This window comes from Haliotis rufescens, unplaced genomic scaffold, assembly GCF_023055435.1.
Source record: "Haliotis rufescens isolate VD_foot unplaced genomic scaffold, xgHalRufe1.0.p SCAF_71, whole genome shotgun sequence".
Classification (NCBI taxonomy): Eukaryota; Metazoa; Mollusca; class Gastropoda; order Lepetellida; family Haliotidae; genus Haliotis; species Haliotis rufescens.
In genome coordinates, this window is record NW_025964363.1 from 1,169,929 (window position 1) to 1,197,686 (window position 27,758).

At 43.1% G+C, this 27,758-nt stretch overlaps 2 protein-coding genes across 6 annotated transcripts in view; one reads left to right on the forward strand and one right to left on the reverse strand.

Moving 5' to 3' along the window:
• The window catches only part of LOC124122578, a 28,086-nt gene extending 22,411 nt beyond the window's left edge, over positions 1–5,675 (forward strand). Inside the window, exon 6 of the mRNA XM_046485651.2 lies at positions 4,108–5,675. Within this exon, the coding sequence (XP_046341607.2) occupies positions 4,108–4,367 (260 nt within the window). The 3' untranslated portion in view covers positions 4,368–5,675. The remainder of the gene's footprint in view (positions 1–4,107) is intronic.
• A 1,881-nt stretch (positions 5,676–7,556) lies between these two features.
• LOC124122577 lies at positions 7,557–26,804 on the reverse strand. Of its 5 annotated transcripts, none has more exons than XM_046485647.2 (7): positions 26,526–26,804; positions 22,615–22,717; positions 13,132–13,213; positions 12,579–12,806; positions 11,554–11,758; positions 10,507–10,585; positions 7,557–9,940 (listed from the first exon to the last, which is right to left on the reverse strand). In XM_046485647.2, the coding sequence occupies exons 3-7, from the start codon at positions 13,160–13,162 to the stop codon at positions 9,476–9,478; spliced, it is 1,008 nt and encodes a 335-aa protein (XP_046341603.2). In that variant the 5' UTR covers positions 13,163–13,213; positions 22,615–22,717; positions 26,526–26,804; the 3' UTR covers positions 7,557–9,475. The 5 variants fall into 5 exon arrangements, with proteins under 5 accessions (XP_046341603.2, XP_046341600.2, XP_046341604.2 ...); XM_046485644.2 differs by lacking the exon at positions 26,526–26,804 and adding an exon at positions 22,807–23,148; XM_046485648.2 differs by lacking the exon at positions 26,526–26,804 and adding an exon at positions 22,807–23,148 and having other exon boundaries at positions 22,615–22,738.
• Positions 26,805–27,758: the final 954 nt, after the last annotated feature.

The following is a 27,758-nucleotide window of genomic DNA, read 5'->3' on the forward strand; positions in this document are numbered from 1 at the left end:
ATCCTCGATCTTAAGCCCGGGCAATCACAAAGACCCCTCACTCTGCCCGGTGAGAGCCTTTAACATCCTCGATCTTAAGCCCAGGCAATCACAAAGACCTCTCACTCTGCCCAGTGAGAGCCTTTAACATCCTCGATCTTAACCCCGGGCAATCACAAAGACCCCTCACTCTGCCCGATGAGAGCCTTTAACATCCTCGATCTTAACCCCGGGCAATCACAAAGACCCCTCACTCTGCCCGATGAGAGCCTTTAACATCCTCGATCTTAAGCCCAGACAATCACAAAGACCCCTCACTCTGCCCGATGAGAGCCTTTAACATCCTCGATCTTAAGCCCGGGCAATCACAAAGACCCCTCACTCTGCCCGGTGAGAGCCTTTAACATCCTCGATCTTAAGCCCAGGCAATTACAAAGACCCCTCACTCTGCCCAGTGAGAGCCTTTAACATCCTCGATCTTAACCCCGGGCAATCACAAAGACCCCTCACTCTGCCCGGTGAGTGCCTTTAACTTCCTCGATCTTAAGCCCGGGCAATCACAAAGACCCCTCACTCTGCCCAGTGAGAGCCTTAAACATCCTCGATCTTAAGCCCGGACAATCACAAAGACCCCTCACTCTGCCCAGTCAGAGCCTTAAACATCCTCGATCTTAAGCCCAGACAATCACAAAGACTCCTCACTCTGCCCAGTGAGAGCCTTGGACACCCTCGATCTTAAGCCCAGACAATCACAAAGACCCCTTACCGCCCAGTGAGAGCCTTAGACATCCCCGATCTTAAGCCAAGACAATCACAAAGACCCCTTACTGCCCAGTGAGAGCCTTAGACACCCTCGATCTTAAGCCCAGACAATCACAAAGACCCCTCACTCTGCCCAGTGAGTGCCTTAGAAACCCTCGATCTTAAGCCCAGACAATCACAAAGACTCCTCACTCTGCCCAGTGAGAGCCTTAGAAACCCTCGATCTTAAGCCCAGACAATCACAAAGACCCCTTACTACCCAGTGAGAGCCTTAGACACCCTCGATCTTAAGCCCAGGCAATCACAAAGACCCCTCACTCTGCCCAGTGAGTGCCTTAAACATCCTCGATCTTAAGCCCAGACAATCACAAAGACCCCTCACCCTGCCCAGTGAGTGCCTTAAACATCCTCGATCTTAAGCCCAGACAATCACAAAGACTCCTCACTCTGCCCAGTGAGAGCCTAAGACACCCTCGATCTTAAGCCAAGACAATCACAAAGACCCCTAACTGCCCAGTGAGTGCCTTAAACATCCTCGATCTTAAACCCAGACAATCACAAAGACCCCTTACTGCCCAGTGAGAGCCTTAAACACCCTCGATCTTAAGCCCAGACAATCACAAAGACCCCTTACCGCCCAGTGAGAGCCTTAAACACCCTCGATCTTAAGCCCGGGCAATCACAAAGACCCCTCAATCTGCCCAGTGAGAGCCTTAAATATCCTCGATCTTAAGCCCAGACAATCACAAAGACCCCTCACTCTGCCCAGTGAGAGCCTTAAATATCCTCGATCTTAAGCCCAGACAATCATAAAAAAAACTCACTGTGCTCAGTTAGAGCCTTCAACATCCTCGATCTTAAGCCCAGACAATCACAAAGACCCCTCATTCTGCCCAGTGAGAGCCTTTAACATCCTCGATCTTAAGCCCAGACAAAAAAAATCACAAAGACCCCTTACTGTCCAGTGAGAGCCTTTAACATCCTCGATCTTAAGCCCAGACAATCACAAAGACCCCTTACTGCCCAGTGAGAGCCTTTAACATCCTCGATCTTAAGCCCAGGCAATCAAAAAGACCCCTCACTCTGCCCAGTGAGAGCCTTAGACACCCTCGATCTTAAGCCCAGACAATTACAAATACTCCTCACTCTGCCCAGTGAGAGAGAGCCATTACCCCTTGTCAACAGCTGCGACGACGGAAGTATCCAAAACAACAGTGTCTGTTTGGCTCCGATCAGTCATCCTCCAAGCCTACACATTTGCAGGAATATCGCCCCCAAACAGCCCCCAACCAGCATGTGCCATGGAGATAGATAGATAGATAGATCAACCACTACATAGCAACTGTCATCCCCCCGAGGCAAGGGAGTGGACTGACTATAAATGTCCAGTTTCCACCCCTGCTGAACTAGGCTGCAATTATGGAGTTATATTTTGGCTGGACTAACGAGTTTATGCATAATCCAATAAAAATCGCGTAACGAAATGGACATCCGGTTCGTTATGAACATGGATTTCAACGTGCAGATTTCGGTCGACTGCAGGATTTGAAAAAGATGTCTTCCGTCAACTGGACGTCGACAGATATTTTCCAAATCTTTTCACATTTTAAATGATGTGCTCACATGAATTGATGCATTTCGCGAGGTAAGATCCGTTTTATTTCAATATATATCTTGATCATCGATCAGATTGTCTTGACTTGGCGCCGCCAATTTGTTTGAAAGAAATGCAAGTGAAATGAGAGGTGGAATCTGATTGGTCAATAGAAAGGTCATAACTCGTAATAGCCGAGCTAGCCCAAAATTTCCAGCCTTGTTCAGCAAGGGTGGAAACTGGACTTTTACAGTCAGTTAACTCCCTTGCCTCGGGAAGATAAGAACAAATATGTCCAGGAGAAGACGGCTGTTTCAAATGACATGGTCGAGCCAGAAATTCTAGCCTAGTTCGGCAAGGAAGGAAACTGGACTTTTACAGTCAATTGACTCCCTTGCCTCGGGAAGATGAGCATCTGTACATTATCAGCGGTAAGGGAAGGTTGTTTCTGGAAGTCCGACACAGTGTTTGCCTTACACTACCTGGGGGATGTCTCTGTCCCGGAGGTACAGGGTCGCACAAGTTTGGACAACTAGTTCTGGCTCAACAACTGACAGCAGCCATTCGTAGGATCGACATCAGCATACAATGTTTCTTCGTGTACATACAAGAAGAAATATTTGAAATTCCAAACTTCATGCTTGGATACCAGTGGAGGGTTAGATTCTTCTGTAGAGACTTCAACAAACTGAAATCGCCACAAGGTGAGGTTTCACGTGTCCCCAACCCTCTGCTCGCGAACCCCAGCGTTAGGCCGGAGGAGTTGGTTTGAAGACCGTCATGGGGGGGGGGGGGCGTCCTTTGCGAAAACACGACACACATAAGTTACCCGCCCTCGTGATAAGTGGGCCTGCAAAGTACAGGGGGGGGGGGGGGTTAAGAAGCAACCCATGCACGAGCAGTGAACCTTATTGTTGGATGTGATCATAGTTTAGGACCGGCTTCCTCGTGTACATGGCACCGTGCAGGCCCTGTTACAGGTTTGGGTATCTGCACCCTACCGACCATGGGATAAATACGCACAGTGAAAAAGGGCAAGTTTTACACAAATCAAATTTTACCATAAATTGTGTATTTATTAATACTTTTCCTATCTCACACGAAAGCCTCCCACCCATCAATCCCCGCATCACAGTTCCACCAGTCTGTACGCTTTTGGAATGAGTAAGCGTGGGATGTCACGAGTTGCGCGGAAAACAAGAAGTGCACAGTCCATTGTCAGTGATGGAAGCCATGGCGACTGGGGGTGTTTGGGTGAGATGTTTTTTAAAGCTGAAAACTTGGTTTGCGATCGTTTCCACACAAGGATCGAGAAAGAAGGGAAAATGTACTGTGTGAGATAGGATACGTATTTGTAAATATGCAATTTATTGTAAAAGTTTCAGCCTTCTTTAGGTGGCATTTAGAAGTTGATATGACGAACAAGGGAGACAGTTCGATGGATGTACATTCTTTGTAACAAAGAAGTTATATATCCATAGAGGGGCGGTCGGGTAGCCTAGTGGTTAAAGCATTGGCTCGTCACGACGAAGACCCGGGTTCGATTCCCGACATGGGTACAATGTGTGAAGCCAATTTCTGGTGTCCCCCGCCGTTATATTGCTGGAATATTGCTAAAAGCGGCGTAAAACTCACTCACTTATATCCATAGAACTATCTCCCTTGACCATCATCACATAACCGTAATATTTGACATTTCCAGTGGGTAAACAGAGGCCCAATTCCTCTTTATACAATAGAGTTAGTTTCAAACGTATGTTGTTGTGCTTCAGCTTCAACAACATCAAGAACCGCAACAACCACAACAGCAACGACAACAACAGCAGCGACAACAACAACAATAACAGAAGCTCAAGATGACGCATCAATGAACCACACGGCTGAGGGAAAAGTCGGTGTTTCGACATCAATGACGGCAGACGCCGCCATCGGGGCAACACAAACCGGAAGTCGCACGATGTTTGATTGTCAGAAACTTTTATTCATAATAACATGTGTCGTCCCCTTTCTCATCCAAACCCTATTTCCATAGAGCAGCGTCAGACCCGTGGAGCTCCGGGGTAGAATAGGTTTACAGACCGCCGTCATATAGCTAGAATATTGCTGAGTGCGGCGTTAAGCAACATGAAACAAACTAGAAAAGCGTTAACCTGAGAAAGAAACATTAACAGAAATGTAACTTTTTTTAAATATTTCATCATAAAACGGGTAAAGTTTTTGACAACTGCATCAGAGAATATTTCTCCATCACTGCCAGTATACTGTTTTACCGCTGTACTGTACATATATTGATTGTATGTCTACACAACCTTGGGAGCAAAAGGAAGCATAGCGAGTTGTTTTTATGTAACTGAAAATTGAAAGACTGTTGTTAAACTATGTTGTTTCTATTTAACCATAACGACGTATTCCTGCAACAGTTTGTAAAAGGTAATCTGTGACTGGGGAATTGTCAGAAAAATATATTGATTCGATGAAGACTGGGGTAAGAAATGAATTTGCAATAACATGAAATTTGTTTGAAATTTGGGCCGAAAAAGTAAATTTATTGATTTTCAAATATAAATTATCTAAGATACCCATCAGCAGTTGTGTATTATGGGAAAAGCTATTTTGAATTTTTTTAAATTTGAAATAAAATTATTTTTCAAAATATATAACCATGTGGAAGTATGCTTTTAGCGCCGACGAAGCGCCAGCACAGATAAGGTTTGGACAAGATATCGCTAACTTAACATACATGATAAATCAACTGCGATGTATTGGTTCTTTTGCTTCCCTGTGTCCAAGTATGTAATTCAATTATATAGGGCTTTTGTTTACAATTCTATTTGTTGATGTTTACAGTTATATTTGTTGATGCCATGTATTGTTATAGAAAACCCTTCTCCTCGGACAATAAACCCTCGAGAAAGTCCTTGGAATGGTTATATCCGGACAGGTGACATCAGGGCTATAACGAGCTAATCCTGCCACAACACATTCCAGAAATACAGACTTGTATCCGGAACGCCTCCATAAACACTCGATGCTTTTTTGACGGCATTCACATTTTACACGTGCATTCACGCTATACACATGCATTCACTCTGAACACATGCATTCTCGCATGTTGTCATGCGCGTATATAAAGTATATTTTACGGGTGATTCATTCCCTTCGCAAGGCCAGCTCGTCACAACATCTTTCCTATTCACCACCACTCACACCTTCAGTTGGGGGCACGGGTGGCCATGTCGTCTAAGGCGCCGCGATTCGCTGTGCAGAGTTGCGTCCCTTGGGCACGCCAGGAACCTATGATTGTGGGTTCGGATCCCGGTTCGCCCCGATTATGTTTCTAGGTTTGTCAGCACCATACCCGTGCTCGTGGGTTTTACCGAAGTGGTTAACGTCTGAGACATGCATCACTTCGGGCTTTCCTCCCACATTAAGCTGACACGCCGCGATATAACTCGAATATTGTTAGAAGCGGTGTTAAACCCAACTCACTCACATATTTCAGACACCTGCAGGGATGACACGAGTTGGTCACAAATGGTCTCCTGACGTCTCATTCAAGATATATACCTATATATATATATATATATATATATATATATATATATATACCTTCGATGATGTTACAGTAAATGGGTACAGTTTAACATGAATACCCCACTCAGACACAGTATACTGACTCCGAGCCGACCAGTCCTTGTTTTAGCCCCCTAAAGCCGAGCGCCAGACAGGGTAACAACAAGTACTATGTTTTAACGGTTTTTTGGTATGACGCGGCCGGGAATCGGACCCTGGACCTTCCGCTTTTCGGGCGGACGCTCTACCACTAGACCACGGAGGCGGTCCCAGGCATTTTATACAGTGAAACAAGAACTATACATGCAGTGCAGACCATACCCAGAGTGGTAGCACATAGGCCGCTCTGTCGAGATACAACGGATCCCACATCACTTTTAATTCGTCCTTTTTGTCGAAAATATAAATGAATTATGGCATTAATTACCACTGCCATTGAATGGATGGGAGTAATGGTGTTTTATTTTTCAAATATTATATTATATTTTCATATAAATATTACGTTTTATGATATTTCATTGTATATTTACTTTGTACGGCTTCTATGCTGATGTCATTGAGCTCTGAAACACGACAGTTATAATTCTTTTATTCTCCATTCGGAAGTGCCCGTTAACGCTCGTGCTTGTGTCGAGAATTATGAATCCTCCAGGCTGATTGGTTGATAAGAAAGTTCACCTCACATGACCTATGGTGGTTTTGTCAGGTTTTGCCAGAGTAAGAGATCTGATTGAATGTGATTGTGTGCATATACTTACTACGAGTAATGCATATACTTATTATGTGTAATCAGGTTCGCGTATCATGAAGTGAAATGTTTAGCATGAATACCCCACTCAGACACAGTATACTGACTCCGAGCCGACCAGTCCTTGTTTTGTCCCTTAATGCCAAGCGCCAGGCTCGGTAACAACAAGTACCATCTTTTTTTAAATAACGCAGAAAGGGGTTTGAACCACCTTGCCTTCCGCTCTCCGGGCAGATGCCGCATATACTACACAAACAGGGTGGTTCAACTGTTGCAATGGAAATGTGTATGTTATATCGATTCATTGCAAAACACAATCATTTCGGTCTTAAAGAGGGACTATACAATTTTCAAAATATTTTATGCACTGGTAATTACGATTTGTGGTGATTTCTGCATTTTTTGCGCAATAATTAAAATCAAGAAATTCAAGTGTGTATGGAAACCAGAAATCAAAATGCAGAAACGCAGAAATCAAAATGCAGAAATGCAGAAATAAAAAAAACGCAGAAATGCAGAAAGCAATATATCTTCTCCATGATGGGTTTACGTAATGTATATCGCCGGGTCAATAATGCCTTGATTATTCATTGGATGTTTTATTGATGTTTTTTTATATGAAATTATTATTTTGTTGACATCGAAATATGTATTCAAATGCATAATTTTGTTATCATTCCTTGTGGTCATGGTGTGTATTCGATTTGTTCTTAAAAAGAGACTGAGTTTTTTTGTACAGACAGATGAACTCTATGCCGGAGCTTGATCGTCGACGTTGTCGTTGTAGATGAAGGCTCGGGATGGAGAGGGTGGCGTCGTGTATGTGTTTTACTTGTTGTTATGTTTGTACTTTGATATTTCGTCTTATTTTCTGTGTTGAACTAAATAAAACTTCACATCAAGTTTATTAATAATTCTTTTATTGTCTTTGTTTTGATAAAAATATACATTATTTATACAGAAATACTTGTTCTGTTAATACCAGAACTCTCCTGAAAAAATGCAACATTCTTTAGTGACGGGAGATTTCAGAGGAAGTGACTAACGCGAAGCGACCGCAGTCTACACAGTGACTCTATTATACAACTCCTGGTATAAGATGTGATGAAACCCCTCAATTTTCGACAGCACAACCTGTCGCACTCTCTCTCGACGGATCTGATACAAGGGAGATAACTGAGGAGACAGTTGGCCATGCCCGAACAATGAATCACGCTCCAATCCAAATTTCACAAATGACGCTGCTCAGACGGTATTGAATATGACATTCAATTTTATGTTAACAGGCAGTTATTAATAAATACCACTTAAACTGAGGGCAAAAGAAAGAATACACTTGAAAATTGGATTTGTCCAAAAAATTACAAATGTCATTAAAACGTTAATAGGCTGAAACAGTCGCCCAAACACAACTATGATACCCGTATCAAATACATCGAATAACAGTTTATTGCTTGTAAGTTAGGTGTTAGTTACTATCTGTACAGCATTGCGAAGGTCTTGACTCATAAGCCCGGACCTAACCGGCATCTTAATCACCAGGGAGCACGGGTGGCCCATGTCGTCTAAGGCGCCGCGATTCGCTGTGCAGAGTTGCGTCCCTTGGGCATGCCAGAAACCTATGATTGTGGGTTCGAATCCCGGTTTGCCCCAATTATGTTTCTAGGTTTTTTCAGCACCATACCTGTGCTCGGGGGTTTCACCGAAGTGGTAAACGTCTGACACCTGCATCACTTCGGGCTTTCCTCCCACATTAAGCTGACACGCCGTGATATAACTGGAATACTGTTAAAAGCGGCGTTAAACCAAACTCACTCACTCACTCACTCATTCTTAATCACCAGCATCCATCAGCTCAGTGCTCTACAGGTGCTACAGACATTGCCATTATCCTGACTGATTATAGAGTTCACTACAAATGTGTCGTTGGTACATTTTATTTTTGTCTGTCACACAGATTTTAATGTATACCACCATTTCGTATGGATTCCTCAATATATTACTGTACAGATAATACTTAGAAACTCTGGTGGCCCTGTCGTCAAAGACGCTACGCGGTCCTTCCTCGTGTCAGAATCCGAGGGTTCGAATCCCAGATTAACCTTTATTATGTTTAATGGTTTGTCTGCACCACACCAATGCTCGGTGTTTCCTGTCACAGCAAGCTGACACGACGTGATGTTACTAAAATACTCACTCAGTCACTCACTCACTCGATCACTCACTCACCCACTTAATCACCCACTCACTCACTCACCCATCAACATACTCATGCACTCACTCATGCTAGTTCATTTCACTCACTCACTCATGCTCACTCACTCACTCACATAGCCACGGTTGGTGCATCAGTGCATCAGTTATAACCCTCACAACATCAGGCTTCAGGAGAAATAATACCACGTATCACAACAAAAGTCCTTCTATAACAACTCCGGTTGTTACGAACTCCGTGACTCATAAAATCAAGTCGCCATATCCGAAGTTACTTCTCCACGTGACAAGTCTATTACATTGATTAGAATCGAGTTCGATATAGCCGACCTCGTTATATCCGCACTGGCCTTGTCACAGGTACCTCGAAGGGTATCCGTTTGTTACATCCATTAATACAGTACAATGGCACCGATATGATCAAATATCACGTGGTACCTTATAATCAATAGTCACGTGCCCCCTTGTACACACTCCGCAGTATAATCTGCAGAGATCTGGAAATACCAGCATCTTCAAAATTCTTTCATCAACTTGTCTGCTTATTTTTGGAGCACTTTATCAAATACAACACTGTATAACGTAAGTTATTATGACGTCATACTTCAAGACACACTTGTGGAGCCTGGTTGGAGTTCGCAATATTCCGGAATCGACCTCGGAACCTGGTAGTCGTTATCCGACACTTGCAACACACCTCCTGTTTCGCTGGGGGCGTTCGGGTTCGTGCCTCGGGTGTAAATACTCAGAGGCGTATAGGACTTAGGGGTCGGGGAGTCCAATTTGCTTTCATCCAAGGGAGAATACTCTGCCTGGTTTGAAGCTCCGGTAGCATCAGCCGGGCTGTCGGGCACAGTAAGTGTCACTGACGTCATCTGTGACGCCCTTCCTTGTATGACGTCATTATCATCGTATCCCGGGTTATCGTATGCTACATCCTCGCGCTGAGACCGATCCCTCCCCGGGGGTTTCGCCTGGCTGACCTTGAGGGCAGGGGAGAGGGTGAAACCGGGGCGGTTAGGGGGCAGAGGGGGGCTGGTTCCGTTTCTCTCCTTATAAACCGGGTCACCCTGGAACAGAAGATTTTCAATTTCATCGTTTTTTATTGTTTATGGGCATTCGGCGTTTACACTTGTTTTCCTCCTAATCGTCATTTGTAAGTTAATTTTCAATTTGTGTGAGTTCATTGGAGTATGAATCTTTATATCGTGAAGGTCAGCTGTGCGGCCTTGACACAACGGTGGCCATCTTGAATATTAGTATGTTTTTGCAACCGACGGACAGTAAAACAATCTGTGCTTATCATCATTTGAACACATTTATATCTAATGCAAAGTTCTACCTAATGTTTGTTTCTTTCTTTCTTTGTTGTTTAACGCCGCACTCAGCAATATTCCAGCTATATGGCGGCGGTCCGTATATAATCAAGTCTGGACCAGACAATCCCGTGATGACTACATGAGCATCGATCCATGCAATTGGGATACGATGATATGCATCAACCAAGTCTGACCATCCGATCCTGTTAGTCGCCTCTTACGACAAGCATGGGCTGCTAAAGACCTTTTCTAGCCCGGATGCTCACGGGTCAACTCAATGTACGAGTAAAATCTGTAATGATGCAGTAATCTCTCACCATTTCACCAATCTCGGCGTAGTTCTCTTCAGGCTTCTCCTGCCTGCCCTGCCGGCGTTTAAAGACGCCCATGTAGTCACTGAAACCAAACACTTGCATAAACGCTCATCCCCATCTTCATCAATAAACTCAAGCATGACAGGAACAAAACACAATGTCTGCCACAGCCACATTACAACTGTGAACTGAAACTTGGCTACCCTACCGACATTGAATCCTTTACTTCTTTCGCTGGGTGAGTCATTTGTGACTCCTGCCATTCCGGAAGTTTACGGAAAGATACGAGTGCTGGCGAATGCGCGTGAGAGAATATTAAACTAGGCTCTGTCTAACTGATACCAGAGTGAGTGGAAATATACGGATGGACTCTGCATGAAATTGTCCCCTTTTCTTCTAGGAAACAATTTTTAAGGTGCAGCTCGTTTTAAAGTCAGTGTTTCAGTAATGTCCCGGCAGAGGACACCAAGACCTGGTTGCACACAGTGTCACCCATGTTGGGAATCCCACCCGGCGTTAACACTTTAAACCCTCGGCTACACCCTATATACTGACGGCATTCTGCAGAACGTAGTATAACTTGGCCTTTTATCTCAAAGAGTTTTTGATAAAATATTCACATGTCTATTTTCAAATTCATTAAAACATAATCCATTTAAACCATACAGAATTTAGTCTGCCAGATGAAGTCGCAAACAAAAATTGCTTCTTTTTTTCATCTTTTATCAAGAATGAGTGAATGAGTGAGTTTGGTTTAATGCCGCTTTTAACAGTATTCCAGTTATATCACAGCGTGTCAGCTTAATGTGGGAGGAAAGCTCGAAGTGATGCATGTCTCAGACGTTTACTACTTCGGTGAAATCTACAAGCACGGGTATGGTGCTGACAAACCTAGAGACATAATCGGGGCGAACCGGGATTCGGACCCACAATCAGGTTTCATGTGTGCCCAAGGGACGCAACTCTGCATAGCAAACTACGTCGCCTTAGACGACTGGGCCACCCGTGCCCCCGTTTAACAATGAAGACATGCGACGAAGTTGCACCTACCTGAGCGGCTTCCCGCGTTTCTTCAGGTAAAGGACCAGAATGACGACGACGACGGCGACGACTAAAATTGCTACAACAACACCCACTATTGCCCCCGTGTTGTCGCTTGGGTTGCCTGTGTTAGCCCCTGGGCTGGGGCTGGGGCTGGGGCTTGGCGTGGTCCCTGTGCATCGCTCCTGCAGGTCCGCGACATCGGCACCAGACACTGAAACAGCACGCATAAACTGGACTAAGTGTCCTCACCATGTTGCTGTCTTCCATACATTTTGTAATGCAATAAATGGTCAAAACTTTTAACCCCGGCTCAGTGAGGGTATTCTCTGTACTGAGCTACTTACGAGAGCTGCCAGCAGACACTAGTAGTGGGTTCGAATCCCATGTTCGCCCTAAATTGGTTGCTTGGTCTAACAGGGCCCGGGGCGGTGGGGTAGCCTAGTGGTTAAAGCGTTCGCTCGTCGCGCTGAGGCCCCGGGGACGATTCCACACATGGGTACAATGTGTGAAGCCCATTTGTGGTGTTTCCCGCCGTGATGTTGGAATATTTCTAAAAGCGGCGTAAAACAATACTCACTCACTCTAGCAGGACCCTGGCATCGCTCGCACGCTTGTACATAAGTCACGTCGGGCGTCCCTCCCACAAGAAGCTGACACCCATTTAGAACTAAAATACTGTTCAAATCAGCGTTAAACCACACTCACTCACTCACTCACTCACCCGTGACAGAATCACGAATGTGATCAGGGTAACCTACGTAACAAACTGGGATTGAATGACATCAACAATAACCGTTTTAACCTTCGTCCATTGTCTACATATTTCCGAATTTCAGCTTCATAATTATATTGTATAAATGATTTCGCCATGATGTGATTAAATTAATTTGGTAACTGTCCGATACCTACGACCAATTCACTCCCAAATCATGTTGACTCTCCGTGATAAAACAGAAAGTTGAATGAAGCGGGGTTAAAATCAGCGCGTGTGCAATAACGCACGCACGCACGCACGCACGCACCAAACCTACCTGTTGAACACCTGTTGTATGGCTTATCAATAGCACACAGTTTGTCGACAACGACCACGTCTTCTGTCCGCTCACACGCGCCATTTTCGTGGTTGAAGGCGGTCCCCGCACTGCATCTTAGAGGTATGATTTTGGTGATTGTCTCACACAAAAAAAAGAACACACAGTTGCAGGGGTCGATATATTTGTCACCAACTGTGCAAGGGTAATCAATCGGTATGCACGAATCTGAAACACAATTGATATAATACTGATGATGATGATGATATATTTGTCACCAACTGTGCAAGGGTAATCAATCGGTATGCACAAATCTGAAACACAATTGATATAATACTGATGATGATGATGATGATGATGATGATGGTGATGATGATGATGACTCTCCTGTAACGTGTAGCGCTATGAGCAACCACTTGGTGGTAAAAATGCATATTTGTACTTATTATTATATCAATGTTATTTCATGCTATATTATTGGTACTTACTATATAACATTTATCAGCGAGAACGTTGTCTGAATGTTTATCAGAAAAATCACACCAAAACTTACTGAAAAACTGTCGGTCAAAGTTGTTGGCCATTGTTGATGAAGTATACAGGTAGCCAGATAACCCGCCGGTCCCTCTGTCACTCTGAAATAACAGAGATTCTACATTAATGCATGATTTGTTTGCCTGTTGCTTGACGCCATACTTGGTAATATTCCAGCTATATGACGGCGGTCTGCAAATAATCAAGTCTGGAAAGACAGTCCAGTGATTGATATCATGAGCATCGATCTACACAATTTTGATATGATGACATGCATCAAACAAGTCAGCGAGCCTGACCACCCGATGCCGTTATTCGCCTCTTACAAGCATAGTCGCCTGTTACGGCAAGCATGGGTTGCTGTAGACCTAATCTATCTTAACGGGTCCACAACTAGTCCGCAGTATAGCATAGTAGATCGTGGGCATGTCTGGCACCATACTTGACGCCATATTTGGTAATATCCCAGCTATATGACGGCGGTCTGTAAATAATTGAGTCTGGACAGACAATCCAGTGATTGATATCATGAGCATCGACCTACGAAATTGGTATACGATGACATACATCAACCACGTCAGCGAGCCTGACCACCCGATCCCATCCGCGTCTTACGACAAGCGACCTGTGAATAAGTCTTCAGCAACCCATACATGCCGTAAAAGGCGACTATGCTTGTCGTAAGAGGCGACTAACGGGATTGGGTGGTAAAAACAAATATTTCGACAAACATAGTGGCCTCTTACGACAAGAATAGTGGCCTCTTACGACAAGCATAGTCGCCTCTTACCACAAGCATAGTCGCCTCTTACGACAAGCAATGTCGCCTCTTACGACAAGCAATGTCGCCTCTTACGACAAGCATAGTCGCCTCTTACCACAAGCAATGTCGCCTCTTACGACAAGCATAGTCGCCTCTTACCACAAGCAATGTCGCCTCTTACGACAAGCATAGTCGCCTCTTACGACAAGCAATGTCGCCTCTTACGACAAGCATAGTCGCCTCTTACCACAAGCAATGTCGCCTCTTACGACAAGCAATGTCGCCTCTTACGACAAGCATAGTCGCCTCTTACCACAAGCAATGTCGCCTCTTACGACAAGCAATGTCGCCTCTTACGACAAGCAATGTCGCCTCTTACCACAAGCAATGTCGCCTCTTACGACAAGCAATGTCGCCTCTTACGTCAAGAATAGTCGCCTCTTACCACAAGCATAGTCGCCTTTACCACAAGCATAGTCGCCTCTTACGACAAGCATAGTGGCCTCTTACGTCAAGAATAGTGGCCTCTTACCACAAGCATAGTCGCCTCTTACCACAAGCATAGTCGCCTCTTACCACAAGCATAGTCGCCTCTTACCACAAGCATAGTGGCATCTTACCACAAGCATAGTCGCCTCTTACCACAAGCATAGTCGCCTCTTACCACAAGCATAGTGGCCTCTTACCACAAGCATAGTCGCCTCTTACCACAAGCATAGTCGCCTCTTACCACAAGCATAGTCGCCTCTTACCACAAGCATAGTCGCCTCTTACCACAAGCATAGTCGCCTCTTACCACAAGCATAGTCGCCTCTTACCACAAGCATAGTGGCCTCTTACGACAAGATAATGACATTAAGATCGGATAAAATACATTAAGATAAAGTCCAATAAAATGTTATCATGCTACGACTACAGCGACATGGGCGGAGACACCACTGAGTAGGAGATACGACCGGTACATAGACTAACATTCAGTCCTGTGCCCCTCCTGACAAGGAATCTAGCACTGCCGTGCTTCTTGTAAAGGTACATGGTACATGGTACATGTAATGGGTTTCACACAGGTAATGTTGTCATGTTTACTGTGAAGAAAGTAGTCCACTAATGTCCTTAAGGTTCAAGAGCACTTGACACTGGGCTCTGTCTCACTCTCACTTTACACTGTGTACACGAAGCCCTGTTTAGTAACCTAGCAACGGGGCCACAACATCAATAAATAATTAACATATGTCAAGATAAGAATACGGTAAATATGTAAGGATAGGCTATTACACATTCTCAAATACTTCGAGCATAACAACATGCTTGGTTATATTTTATATAATCACCTTATTCATGCAATGTACATTGTAAAATATCCCTCTCAAATACCCCCAATATCTAAATGTTTACACCTATAAAAAGATAAGCATTGCTTACGTTATATATCCAAGACACGACCATTCGTGTATATCGTATCTCGTAATATTTTTCTGACAAAACACAATTGTTTGAAGTAGCAGACATGCTCTCCAAATGAAGTGCGGAAACCGAAACCAGTCGTGTGATGGTACATTTTGATGGCGACATTTGTTTATTAAAGTCTTATATAAAACGTTCTCAAGAACAAAAAAAATGATGTACAAACGCCATCCATTTGGTTATGAGACAAAGTTAAACATGATTGATAGCATAAAGTATACATAATATGTTCCATACATAGAACATTCATCAATCACATGCTTTAAAAAAGGATATGACTCTGTCCTTACGACGTGTTCGTGTGCCAACCTTTCAGCGGCGTCACCTCAGACATTTAGCAACAAGAGATCAATGTCAGGTGCAGATATTTTCACAATATTCATGGACGTTAGAGACTTGAATTAAACCAAAGAAAGGTGTGCTGGGCTTATTTCAAGGTGTACGCATCTGTAACAGAGGCTTGCTGCTCCGTACTGTGCTGTTGTCTTCCTACTGGGGCCGAGAACATCCAGGGGAACCCCGTTTACCCAGACACCAACGTTCCCGGTGTAATCGTCCGGATAAACGAAGTTCTGGATTAACGGGGTTTGTTACATAGTAATGTCCCTTTAAATGTTATTCGTTATCATATTAATCGTTTTTGTCAAGTCGGATTTCAATCAATCACTTATGTACGACATCGTCTCATAAAGTTTAATTATTACTGTAAAAAAACGTTTTTGTCTGTTGATGAGTAAATTCTATGGCTTACTTTTCAATAGCTAAAAATAGATTCTTACACCAATTGGCCGACATAGATTGTAGTTTAAGGGTTTACACGTGTTCATACATATTACATATATGACTACTGACAGATAATAATGTATATATACAACATGCACGCATAATACCAGTGCAGGCGTGGCTCGTCAGTTCACGCGCCGCTCTGTCCCCCTGAATATAAATCAACTGTACGCATGGTGGCCCTTGATGTCTGAGTGTGCAAGTCTGTTTCTTCAGTGTCACTGACGTTGTGCCGTCCTTACAATATCCTTATTGAACTGATCGTATTGAGAATGCTGTTACATCGAGAGATACAAATAATCGTTACCATAAAAGGTTCGAGTGCCGTTTGCAAGATTTCTGATTGAACTGAATCTATTGAGCTCGTTATCAGCTCGACAACTCAGTGACACTATTCGGGTATCTGAAGTTCGCGTGGCAGATTACAGAACATGAATCTACGTTCCCAGGTTGTGAGTTTCATGTCCTTATATGGTCATTTCATAGGTTATAAAAGCTATAATAACATAAACAATAATAATCATAACAATGAAAATGAATAACTACCACTACTACTACTACTACTACTACTACTACTACTACTACCACTACTACTACTACTACTACTACTACTTCTACCTCTACTACTACTACTACTACCACTGATACGACTACTACTACTTCTACTACTACTACTACTACTACTACTAATACTACTTCTACCTCTACTACTACTACCACTGATACTTCAACTACTACTACTACTACTTCTACCTCTACTACTACTACTACCACTGATACGACTACTACTACTTCTACTACTACTACTACTACTACTACTACTTCTACTACTACTACTACTACTACCTCTACTACTACTACTACTACCACTACTACTACTATTACTACTACTACTACTTCTACCTCTACTACTACTACTACCACTACCACTGATACGACTACTACTACCACTGATACGACTACTACTACTTCAACTACTACTACTACTACCTCTACTACTACTACTACTACTACTACACTACTACTACTACTACTACTACTACTACCACTACTACTACTACTACTACTACTTCTACCTCTACTACTACTACTACTACTACCACTGATACGACTACTACTACTTCTACTACTACTACTACTACTACTACTTCTACCTCTACTACTACTACTACTTCTACCTCTACTACTACTACTACTACTACCACTGATACGACTACTACTACTTCTACTACTACTACTACTACTACTTCTACTACTACTACTACTACTACCTCTACTACTACTACTACTACTACTACTACTACCACTACTACTACTATTACTACTACTACTACTACTACTACTACTTCTACCTCTACTACTACTACTACTACTACTACTACTACTACTACCACTGATACGACTACTACTACCACTGATACGACTACTACTACTTCAACTACTACTACTACTACTACTACCTCTACTACTGCTACTACTACTACACTACTACTACTACTACTACTAATACTACCACCACCACCACTGCTATTACCACTACTAACAATAAAATCATCAATGGGGGTCGGGGGTGGGGGCGAATGCTATATGTGTCCGTGGTTTACAGATATGTTATATAGCTTAATAACGTGTTAAAGTGTTCAAAAATATGAAACCGCTACAAGACAACATTATGCATTCAACCGGCGTGACTGGCGGGTTGACATTCATAAAATATCCTGAACAAAGACGTTACTCATTTCCTGCTCAACGAACGGTTGCGTAACAGTCTGACGGACAGAGATACGCACGAGTGATCACAGCGAAAGATAACGACGCTCCTGTAGAAAGCTCCGGAATTCCCAGCGTGGAGAGAGTCGTCAAAGGCATCCACAAGATGACTGATTTGATTGACAGAAACACGCAAACTTTTATTGCCACCATAAATATCGTATATTTTCCAAACGAGTTTATTTTAAACACGTCAAAAGACAGCTTACTGCGTTTTAACTAACACAATCTTTATCTGTAGCTGTTTGGGGTGAACTTACTGCGTTTTAACTAACACAATCTTTATCTGTAACTGTTTGGGGTGAACGCCAATTCACGTATGTGAACAACACGAGTTTTTCATGATCACAACGGTTATAACGTACACCACTGGTCGTCAAAGACAGCTTGGTATATCCGAAGTAAGGAGATGTTCGGGACAATTTGTCACAAATGAAAGCAAATGCCATCTGAAGTGTACCATGTAACCAATGTGTGAAATGCTGGACTTCCTCGTTGATAAAATATATGTAAAATGTGGGGGTAAGACATTTGGAAAGAAGTAGGCATCCCCATGGGCATCCTCTGTGCTCCCCTTCTTGCGAATCTGTTTCTTTAATGAAAATGAATCGGAATTCTGCTCGAATATGTGAAGTGAAAAGAAGACAATTTAGCCAAGACGTTTACTTAAGCTTCAGGTATATCAATGATCTGACATCGTTCAATAACCATCAAAAAGCCAATTCCCTTCCACTGATTTACCCACCTGAACTAGAAATAAAGACCGCCTCATCTGTTTCATATTTAGATCAATGTATAAAATTCAGAGGGACAAAACAAGACTGTATGATTCCTTTATGTCGAGCGATATTCCAGCAGCTCCAGTCTACATTTCAGATATATACGACTTCGTCATATCCGTAGAAGATTATATGTCTGAGCAATATCCAGAGTGATGCAGAAACAAAACTTATTTTGAAACCACTCATCCAATCGCAAACATCCATCAAGCATTGCATCAACTTATTTTCCAGGTACTTCTGATACAACGAACTCATACAGACCCTCCATTATAGTTCGGTACATCCGAACTTTTTGACAGATGCAGTTTCAAGGGGAGTAAAATCGAGGTCGTTATAACCAGCTGTTCGGTATATCCGACTTTGTTATATCCGGAGATGACTGTGCTTCACTACGGTGATTCTTACCCAAAGCCTACTCCTACCTCTTACCCTTTCACAGCAGGGGTTGGGTGAAGCACGCAGAAGAAATTTCGATCCAGGATATATTATGATGCAATATTATAAACATATTTTACCACACAACTGTAAACAACTCTTGCTACAATGTTATAAACATATTATACCATACAACTGTAAACAGCCCTTTGCTACCCCATGTTATAAACATATACCACACAACTGTAAACAGCTCTTGGCTACACCATATTATAAACATATACCACACAACTGTAGACAGCCCTTGTCTACACCATATTATAAACATATACCACACAACTTGATAGCTCTTGCTACAATGTGATAAACATATTATACCACACAACTGTAAACAGCCCTTGGCTACCCAATGTTATAAACATATACCACACAACTCTAAACAGCCCTTGGCTACACCATGTTATAAACATATTATACCACACAACTGTAGACAGCCCTTGGCTACCCCATGTTATAAACATATACCACACAACTTGATAGCTCTTGCTACAATGTGATAAACATATTATACCACACAACTGTAAACAGCCCTTAGCTACACTATGTTATAAACATATACCACACAACTGTAAACAGCCCTTGGCTACACCATATTATAAACATATACCACACAACTGTAAACAGCCCTTGGCTACACCGTGTTATAAACATATACCATACAACTGTAAACAGCCCTTGGCTAATCCATGTTATAAACATATACCACACAACTGTAGACAGCCCTTGGCTACACCATGTTATAAACATATACCACACAACTGTAAACAGCCCTTGGCTACACCATGTTATTAACATATACCACACAACTGTAAACAGCCTTTGGCTACACCATGTTATAAACATATACCACACAACTGTAAACAGCCTTTGGCTACACCGTGTTATAAACATATACCACACAACTGTAAACAGCCCTTGGCTACACCATGTTATTAACATATACCACACAACTGTAAACAGCCTTTGGCTACACCATGTTATAAACATGTACCACACAACTGTAAACAGCCCTTGGCTACACCATGTTATAAACATATACCACACAACTGTAAACAGTCCTTGGCTACACCATGTTATAAACATATACCACACAACTGTAAACAGCCTTTGTCTACACCATGTTATAAACATATACCACACAGCTGTAAACAGCCCTTGGCAACACCATGTTATAAACATATACCACACAGCTGTAAACAGCCTTTGGCTACACCATGTTATAAACATATACCACACAACTGTAAACAGCCCTTGGCTACACCATGTTATTAACATATACCACACAACTGTAAACAGCCTTTGGCTACACCATGTTATAAACATATACCACACAACTGTAAACAGCCCTTGGCTGCACCATGTTATAAACATATACCACACAACTGTAAACAGCCTTTGGCTACACCGTGTTATAAACATATACCACACAACTGTAGACAGCTCTTGGCTACACCATGTTATGAACATATACCACACAGCTGTAAACAGCCCTTGGCTACACCATGTTATAAACATATACCACACAACTGTAAACAGCCTTTGGCTACACCATGTTATGAACATATACCACACAGCTGTAAACAACCCTTGGCTACACCATGTTATGAACATATACCACACAACTGTAGACAGCCCTTGGCTACATCATGTTATGAACATATACCACACAACTGTAGACAGCCCTTGGCTACACCATGTTATAAACATATACCACACAGCTGTAAACAACCCTTGGCTACACCATGTTATGAACATATACCACACAACTGTAGGCAGCCCTTGGCTACACCATGTTATGAACATATACCACACAACTGTAGACAGCTCTTGGCTACACCATGTTATGAACATATACCACACAACTGTAGACAGCCCTTGGCTACACCATGTTATGAACATATACCACACAGCTGTAAACAACCCTTGTCTACACCATGTTATGAACATATACCACACAACTGTAGACAGCCCTTGGCTACATCATGTTATGAACATATACCACACAACTGTAGACAGCCCTTGGCTACACCATGTTATGAACATATACCACACAACTGTAGACAGCCCTTGGCTACACCGTGTTATGAACATATACCACACAACTGTAAACAGCCTTTGGCTACACCATGTTATGAACATATACCACACAGCTGTAAACAACCCTTGGCTACACCATGTTATGAACATATACCACACAACTGTAGACAGCCTTTGGCTACACCATGTTATGAACATATACCACACAACTGTAGACAGCCCTTGGCTACACCGTGTTATAAACATATACCACACAACTGTAGACAGCCCTTGGCTACACCATGTTATGAACATATACCACACAACTGTAGACAGCCCTTGGCTACACCGTGTTATAAACATATACCACACAACTGTAGACAGCCCTTGGCTACACCGTGTTATGAACATATACCACACAACTGTAGACAGCCCTTGGCTACACCATGTTATGAACATATACCACACAACTGTAAACAGCCTTTGGCTACACCATGTTATGAACATATACCACACAACTGTAAACAGCCTTTGGCTACACCATGTTATGAACATATACCACACAACTGTAGACAGCCTTTGGCTACACCATGTTATGAACATATACCACACAACTGTAGACAGCCCTTGGCTACACCGTGTTATAAACATATACCACACAACTGTAGACAGCCCTTGGCTACACCATGTTATGAACATATACCACACAACTGTAGACAGCCCTTGGCTACACCGTGTTATAAACATATACCACACAACTGTAGACAGCCCTTGGCTACACCGTGTTATGAACATATACCACACAACTGTAGACAGCCCTTGGCTACACCATGTTATGAACATATACCACACAACTGTAGACAGCCCTTGGCTACACCATGTTATAAACATATACCACACAACTGTAAACAGCCTTTGGCTACACCGTGTTATAAACATATACCACACAACTGTAAACAACTCTTGCTACAGTGTGTTATAAGCACCTGTTATTCTGCCATGTTCCTCGGTTGACCTTGATTCCGCGCTGTTCTCGGTGCCACACGTCACGCTCTGGTTGACGTGAAATGCAGGTTTGTCACGTTTTGAATATGACCTTTTGTCACACTACGGGTAATGCAGAATATGTTGTCATGGATTCTAATCAGGAGAACCGAAGTATTAACTTGATTAAAACGTATGTTAGACAGCCACAGTCACGGTTGAAAGACTATAAACACAGTCACGAGGTCTGTCGGGGACACCGTGAACCTTGGATTGTGTTGATGCAGTGAAAGTATGGACACTGTTAACAGACAGACAGAGAGAGAGAGACTGACAGAGAGAGAGAGACAGAAAGACAGACAGAGAGAGAGACTGACAGACACAGTGACAGACGGACAGACACAGAGAGATAGAGAGAGACGGACAGACAGACAGAGAGACAGACGGACAGACAGAGAGTGACAGACGGACAGACAGACACAAACTATGCAGTCTAAGTCCTTACCTTCAACAATCACAAAGATATCCCGTTACTAGATGAAGTATGCCTTCCTGCTGTATCCACGGTTGTACAATGTCGATATTGCTTCCAACCTCTCCTCGTTCCCCTGTGCAAATGAATATCAAATCTAAACAGGAACTTATAAACTTCAATGTAAAGAACTGAACGTAAAAACATGCAAATTACTGTACACACCTTTCAAAACTAGACACGATTGCCTGAGTCACGGCCTATATCCGAGAATGTTGGTGAGACCACTGATATCATATTACATTCAGCGAGGCCGCTATTGTTAACAATTGGCCGAGCCAGGAAATCCATACGTTACGCATGACTTCTATCGACCACGCGTCATAAAGGGCTTCCAGTATGACAAGACAGCCTAGCGTTTTACTGAAGTCTACCTGCTTTAAAACACGTTGATATGTATCAGGAAGGAGATCTTTCGACACAAGTGAAACACTTTAGATATACGGTTTTAAAGAACCTGTTCCAGAAGTCAATAGTATTACATTATGGATGACATGTGATTTCACGTCAACACTGTACGTCGTTAACGTAGCAGATATGGTTGACAAGCTATACTGTGTAAGGAGCCAGTGACATCAGTAAAGAGGGGTCGCTCTTGTATACTATAAAAGGTCAAATGCAGCCGAGCGTAGCGCAACGTAACGCTGCAGTGAACAGGCTGGCGAACTTGGAGACAGGCTATAATTTATTATATGTTGTCTGTGTGTTGATTTGCGATTATTTATCACCATAATAGATTATTTATTATAATAATCTACATTTATCTTTATAATTATATCAATAGTAAAAATGTACAGTACAGTGGGGTACAGCGGGTGTGAACACACATCCTCCTTTTTCCGGGGTGGTCGGGTAGCCTAGTGGTTAAAGCGTCCGTTCGTCACGCCGAAAACCCGGGTTCGATTCCCGACATGGGTACAATGTGTGAAGCCCATTTCTCGTGTCCCCCGCCGTGATATTGCTAGCATATTGCTAAATGCGGCGTGAAACTACACTGACTCACTCACTCACTCCTCCTTTTTCCAGATACTTTACATATTCACTGCGCCCTCGTGACTTGGGTATTATGTAGCTGGCTAACATACGTTTAAATCAAGTTTAGTCTGGACCGCACAATCCAGTGATCCAGTAGGACTATCCAGTGGAATACGATGATATGCATCAACCAATCAGCGAGTCTGACCACCCGATCCCGTTAGTCTCTTCATACGACAAGCGCATAATCGCCTATTACGACAAGCATGGTTGCTGAAGACCTATTCTAACCCGGATGTTCACGGGCCGAGAGGTCGAGGTGTAACAGCTTATATACAGTCCCCACTCTTATACAGCAGCCGTCTTTCAGTCGTTAAAGTTATCAACCTTACGGGTACCCACAATACAACTTGCCAGACTGAGATTAAGAGTGTTTTGCAGGATTCACGGGTGCTATTAGATATGGATATGAGAACATGTTTAGTGATATAAACTGCCAGCAACAGAAAGTATACATCCATGTTTGATGGTAAAAATAAAATTATAAAAGGGTGATTTTTTGGTGATGGTGATGGTGATTAAGATGGTGATGTAATTGTTGTGTGTTAAATCTTATGTTTCGGCGGCTGCTTTCATTTGGGTCAAATTCAATTTTAAACACTCGATTTATCATTGTTTGTTTGTTTGTTTGTTTGTTTGTTGAGCGAGGCTGACCACCCGATCCCGTTAGTCGCCTCATACGACAAGCATGGGTCGCTGAAGATCATTTCTAACCCTGATCTTCACGAGTCCATTGTTATGTAAGATGAAAACAGTTTACACGATAGTTACTTTTGATAGTGTTAATTCTCAAAAATATATTTGTACAGCGGCGTTCATACTTTAACGCATACATTAATATGTTATTGTGTGTGTTTTCACTGTACGGAGAAAGGAGTGTTTACACACCAAGCACGTGCACGTCACGAGGTCATTGACGTCACAGCTGGTGGTTGTATGACGGCTATGATCTTCCATATTAACAGTACAACACTGACATGAATACAATTACCCATTGTACAGAAGTGTGTGTTGTATTATAACATCCGATGTTTATATAATATCACAGCCCGCAGTATGTACATCGTGATCGCAATATTAAAATGAATCCCTCATAGTTAGAATCTATCATGAATGACAACCTTATTCTTGTGTCTGACGGTGATATATCTAGTGATATAGACTGTCTAGTGGTGATATATCTAGTGATATAGACTGTCTAGTGGTGATATATCTAGTGATATAGACTGTCTAGTGGTGATATATCTAGTGATATAGACTGTCTAGTGGTGATATATCCAGTGATATAGACTGTCTAGTGGTGATATATCTAGTGATATAGACTGTCTAGTGGTGATATATCTAGTGATATAGACTGTCTAGTGGTGATATATCTAGTGATATAGACTGCCTAGTGGTGATATATCTAGTGATATAGACTGCCTAGTGGTGATATATCTAGTGATATAGACTGCCTAGTGGTGATATATCTAGTGATATAGACTGTCTAGTGGTGATATATCCAGTGATATAGACTGTCTAGTGGTGATATATGGACACACACCAGGATATACAGGCAGACGGGTGAGGAGACTGGGGACTACAGAGATCACAACACAATATTCCTCTGTCAGCAAAAGTGCTTAGATTTACTTTCACTTTAGTGTACGCCCACGTTCATCTGTACAGTGTACACATCGGGTAGAACAGGTCTTCAGCAACCCATGCTTGCCGTAAAAGGCGACTATGCTTCTCGTAAGAGGCGACTAACGGGATCAGGTGGTCAGACTCGCTGACTTGGTTGATGCATGTCATCGTATCCCAATTTCGTGGATCGATGCTCAGGATGTCAACCACTGGATTGTCTGGTCCAGACTTGCTTATTTACAGACCGCCGTCATTTGGCTGGAATATTGCTGAGTCCGGCGCTAAACAACAAACAAACAGTGGTGGGCGACCCCGTACCTAACCCGGAGTGGGTGTGTTCACTGAACTTTGACATATGCATATTAATGAGTGTAACCGAGTCATCTGGCCACGCTCGGGACGGACTCTGGAACAAGGGAAGAGTTTCATATCCTGACAACAACAATTTGCATTTTGCATTTATCACCTGGTTTGGCATCAAGTCCAAATATTTATGTCGTTTGGGTGTGGCTTGAACAGGTTAGATTACACATGGTTTAGATAGGTATCGATCTATGATAATCGAACAAATCTTTGTTTTGATATTGAAACTTTTAAATATTCATTTCGTCTGAAACCTGTATTATTTGTGTAGATTTCCGTGTAGCATAGCGAGAGAGAGGTGTTTTACGCTGCTTTGAACACTAATTCAGCACACACACACACACACACACACACAAACACACACACACACACACACACACACACACACTGACGAAATAACCGTCAAACTGACAAACCTCAGAAATGAGAGGTGTGAGAGGGTTGGCTTTAACAGTATTCAAGGAAACCCCGAAGTGATGCAGGTCACAGACGTTTACCACCTCCGTGAAACCCACCAAAAACAAACGGGGCGAACCTGGAATAGAACCACAATCATAGGTTTCTGGCATGCCCAAGGGACGCAACTCTGCACAGCGAATTGCGGCGCCTAAGACGACTGGGCCACCCGCGCTCCCTTAGAGGAGAGGAGAGGAGAGAAGAGATGTCCCCACATAATCCAAAATTTCGTAGGCCGAAAACACTCTGGATCCGCCAGTTTGAAATCAAAACATTCTGGCGAGATGATATGGAATACATTAATTTCATATTCTCGGAGAAAGAAATGCGTTATTGTACAATAGGTCGATTTTTGCGTTATTCAAACAACTATTACACACAGAGTGAAAGACAACTGAACTTACCGGCGTAGATATATTCACGTCCTCACCGAGAGTAATCCAGTCCTTCTTTTCATGACGAATGACGGATCCCATTAACGTCAACTACTGGGGCAGCACCATACGTCATAACGTCACCACAGCTACTCCAACACTGACAGCAAAACATAACCCGGCTCCACTTGTTGCACAGCTATGACGTGTGGGTGTGAGCTATATTAACCGGTGTAATACACTGACTTGTGTCGCTGACTTGTGTCACTGACTTGTGTCACTGACTTGTGTCACTGACTTGTGTCGCTGACTTGTGTCGCTGACTTGTGTCACTGACTTGTGTCGCTGACTTGTGTCACTGACTTGTGTCACTGACTTGTGTCACTGACTTGTGTCGCTGACTTGTGTCACTGACTTGTGTCTTGTGTCCCTGACCTGTGTGGCTGGCTTGTGACACTGACTTGTGTCTTGTGTCCCTGACCTGTGTGGCTGGCTTGTGACACTGACTTGTGTTGCTGACATGGGTCACTGACTAGGGTCGCTTACTTGTGTTGCTGACTTGTGTCACTGACTTGTGTCGCTGACTTGTGTCACTGACTTGTGTCTTGTGTCCCTGACCTGTGTGGCTGACTTGTGACACTGACTTGTGTCTTGTGTCCCTGACCTGTGTGGCTGGCTTGTGACACTGACTTGTGTCTTGTGTCCCTGACCTGTGTGGCTGGCTTGTGACACTGACTTGTGTCTTGTGTCCCTGACCTGTGTGGCTGGCTTGTGTCACTGACTTGTGTCGCTGACTTGTGTCTTGTGTCCCTGACCTGTGTGGCTGGCTTGTGTCACTGACCTGTGTGGCTGACTTGTGTCAATGACTTGTGTGGCTGGCTTGTGACACTGACTTGTGTCTTGTGTCCCTGACCTGTGTGGCTGGCTTGTGACACTGACTTGTGTCTTGTGTCCCTGACCTGTGTGGCTGGCTTGTGACACTGACTTGTGTCTTGTGTCCCTGACCTGTGTGGCTGGCTTGTGTCACTGACTTGTGTCGCTGACTTGTGTCTTGTGTCCCTGACCTGTGTGGCTGGCTTGTGTCACTGACCTGTGTGGCTGACTTGTGTCACTGACTTGTGTGGCTGGCTTGTGACACTGACTTGTGTCTTGTGTCCCTGACCTGTGTGGCTGGCTTGTGACACTGACTTGTGTCTTGTGTCCCTGACCTGTGTGGCTGGCTTGTGGTCGTGTCTACAGTCTCAGGTAACACAAGAACCATGA

Excerpts from the sequence above, each read along its gene's own strand:
- LOC124122577 (XM_046485647.2), bottom strand. The coding sequence starts at position 13,162 with ATGGCCAACAACTTTGACCGACAGTTTTTCA. Across the intron at positions 12,807-13,131 it reads CTTTGACCGACAGTTTTTCA|ATTCGTGCATACCGATTGAT; the intron begins GTAAGTTTTGGT and ends ATTGTGTTTCAG. Across the intron at positions 10,586-11,553 it reads AAACGCGGGAAGCCGCTCAG|TGACTACATGGGCGTCTTTA; the intron begins GTAGGTGCAACT and ends GTTTGGTTTCAG.